The following is a 1,932-nucleotide window of genomic DNA, read 5'->3' on the forward strand; positions in this document are numbered from 1 at the left end:
GCCCAAGTAGGGAACGAATGGTGGCACAGAAACAATCAACCCATTTCTAAATACTCTGCAATGACGTTCTTTTACACGCTGGTGCATTTTAAAATAAGTGTCCAGTTCTAGACTCTGTTTTTGTTGTTGTTTTTATCATCCAGTTCTAGATTCTACCAGCTACCTCTGGTAAGAGCCTTTAGGAAATCTCTTTCACGCAGCTGGGGGAAAAACTGGACGCCAGTGGGTTTTCCCATCGGGCCAAGGAGTGAGTGGGATCCTGCTCTGAGACAATGACCGCTGGCTGCTCAGACAATCGGGAGACCTCCGTGGGTCCTGTCAGGGTGGAGAAACCATAGAAGGGAAGAAAGAGGAACAAAAGAGGAAGGCGAGACACAGCCCCTCGCCACTCTCTTTCTCCCTTCCGCCCCACTGTAGGGAGGGAGATAACAGGGCCCCATAGATGTGAAGCGAATGGCCCCATAAACGCTATCTACTATTTTTGACAACAGGTTCACAGAAGACCAGGCCTTTCCCAAGAATGGAGCTATTGACAATGACCTTGAGTCCTGTGGAACCCACACTCTGTACCAGAAACTCATCCTTGGATCAAGCAGCCGGGACCACAGAGCCCTCGAGAGAGACCCTTTCCGTGACCACATGCATCTACATTTCCCTGCTCATTTGTCTACTGGGAATATGTGGCAATGGACTGGTGATCATCTTTCTCACCTTCTACATCAAAAGGAAGCCTTTCACGGTCTACCTTCTGCACCTCGCGACGGCTGACTTCATGGTCCTCTTCTCTACAACTGTCTTGCTGCTGATAAACTTTTCTAGTGCAGATCTCCGGAAGTACATCATTTACATGGAAATTTTCGGCTACAACACGGGCCTCCACCTCCTCACGGCCATCAGCGTGGAACGGTGTCTTTCTGTGCTCTGCCCCATCTGGTATCAGTGCCAGCGCCCCAAGCACCAGTCCGCTGTGACCTGCACCGTGCTGTGGGCACACTCTTTCCTGGTGTCGGGCTTAGAGAATTTCTTTTGTTTCTTTGATCTGGAGTCTCAAATCTCAGAATGTCGACACGTGTACATCTTTTCATGCGCCTTGACCTTTGTCTTGGTTTCTCTCATGGTCTTCTCCAATCTGATTCTCTTTGTCAAAGTTGGCTGTAACCGGAAACCACGCCAACCAGCCAAACTCTATGTGATCGTCACCGCCACGGTGGTGCTGTTCCTGGTCTTTGCCATCCCTCTGGAGGCCCTGCTCATCATGGCTTACTCTGGCCGTGATGAGTCCGTGTGGAGCTTCTTTCCTTACTGGAATATGCTGTCTACTATCAATTGCAGCGTCAACCCCATTGTTTATTATGTGGTAGGTAGTATTAGGAGGAAAAATCACAGGAAGTCCTTAAAAGAAGTACTGCAAAGGGTCTTTGAGGAAAAACCCATGCTAACTTGAGTGGGAATTGCTCATCATCTTCTCCAATGACAATGGCCTTCAACTGTGACATCGCCTGAGAGAAGGACTGTTGTCTCAGTGGATGAGAACACCAGACAGTCGGGTATCACTGCTCTAATTGACAATCTGCTGGCTCATCTGTGATTAAAAAGGAATACCTGAGTCCCTCCTAGGAATTAATGATAGTCATGGCACCATCCATCACCAACAGGATGCACTTTACTGTCCTTGACTCCACTCTGGTCCTTGTCTGCATTCTGAGGACTTCCTGTGGTCCTGGCACCGTGTGCGCTACTTAGATTGCTTCCTTTCACCTGTTCTCACCTCTGGGGGATCATATTGTTATCCTACCTTTAAAGATGAAGCACTGAGGCTTTGAGAGGCTATGCAACTGTATAAGGTCACAGAGCACAGATGTGGGGGTGTGGGGGAAGCCAAAATGGCACTCAAGGAGTCTGGCCCCCAAACACAACCAAAAAAGAAGGATG

General features: G+C 48.8%; 1 protein-coding gene across 1 annotated transcript; it reads left to right on the forward strand.

Annotated features, from left to right (window-relative positions):
* Positions 1 to 520: 520 nt before the first annotated feature.
* On the forward strand, positions 521 to 1,444 carry LOC142453136 (mas-related G-protein coupled receptor member H-like). Its single transcript, XM_075554214.1, has one exon. It carries the CDS (start codon positions 521 to 523, stop codon positions 1,442 to 1,444), a length of 924 nt encoding a protein of 307 aa, XP_075410329.1.
* Positions 1,445 to 1,932: the final 488 nt, after the last annotated feature.

This window comes from Tenrec ecaudatus, chromosome 7 (assembly GCF_050624435.1).
Source record: "Tenrec ecaudatus isolate mTenEca1 chromosome 7, mTenEca1.hap1, whole genome shotgun sequence".
In the NCBI taxonomy this organism is placed as follows: domain Eukaryota; kingdom Metazoa; phylum Chordata; class Mammalia; order Afrosoricida; family Tenrecidae; genus Tenrec; species Tenrec ecaudatus.

Coding starts and splice junctions, on each gene's coding strand:
- LOC142453136 (XM_075554214.1), top strand. CDS start 521: ATGGAGCTATTGACAATGACCTTGAGTCCTGTGGAACCCACACTCTGT.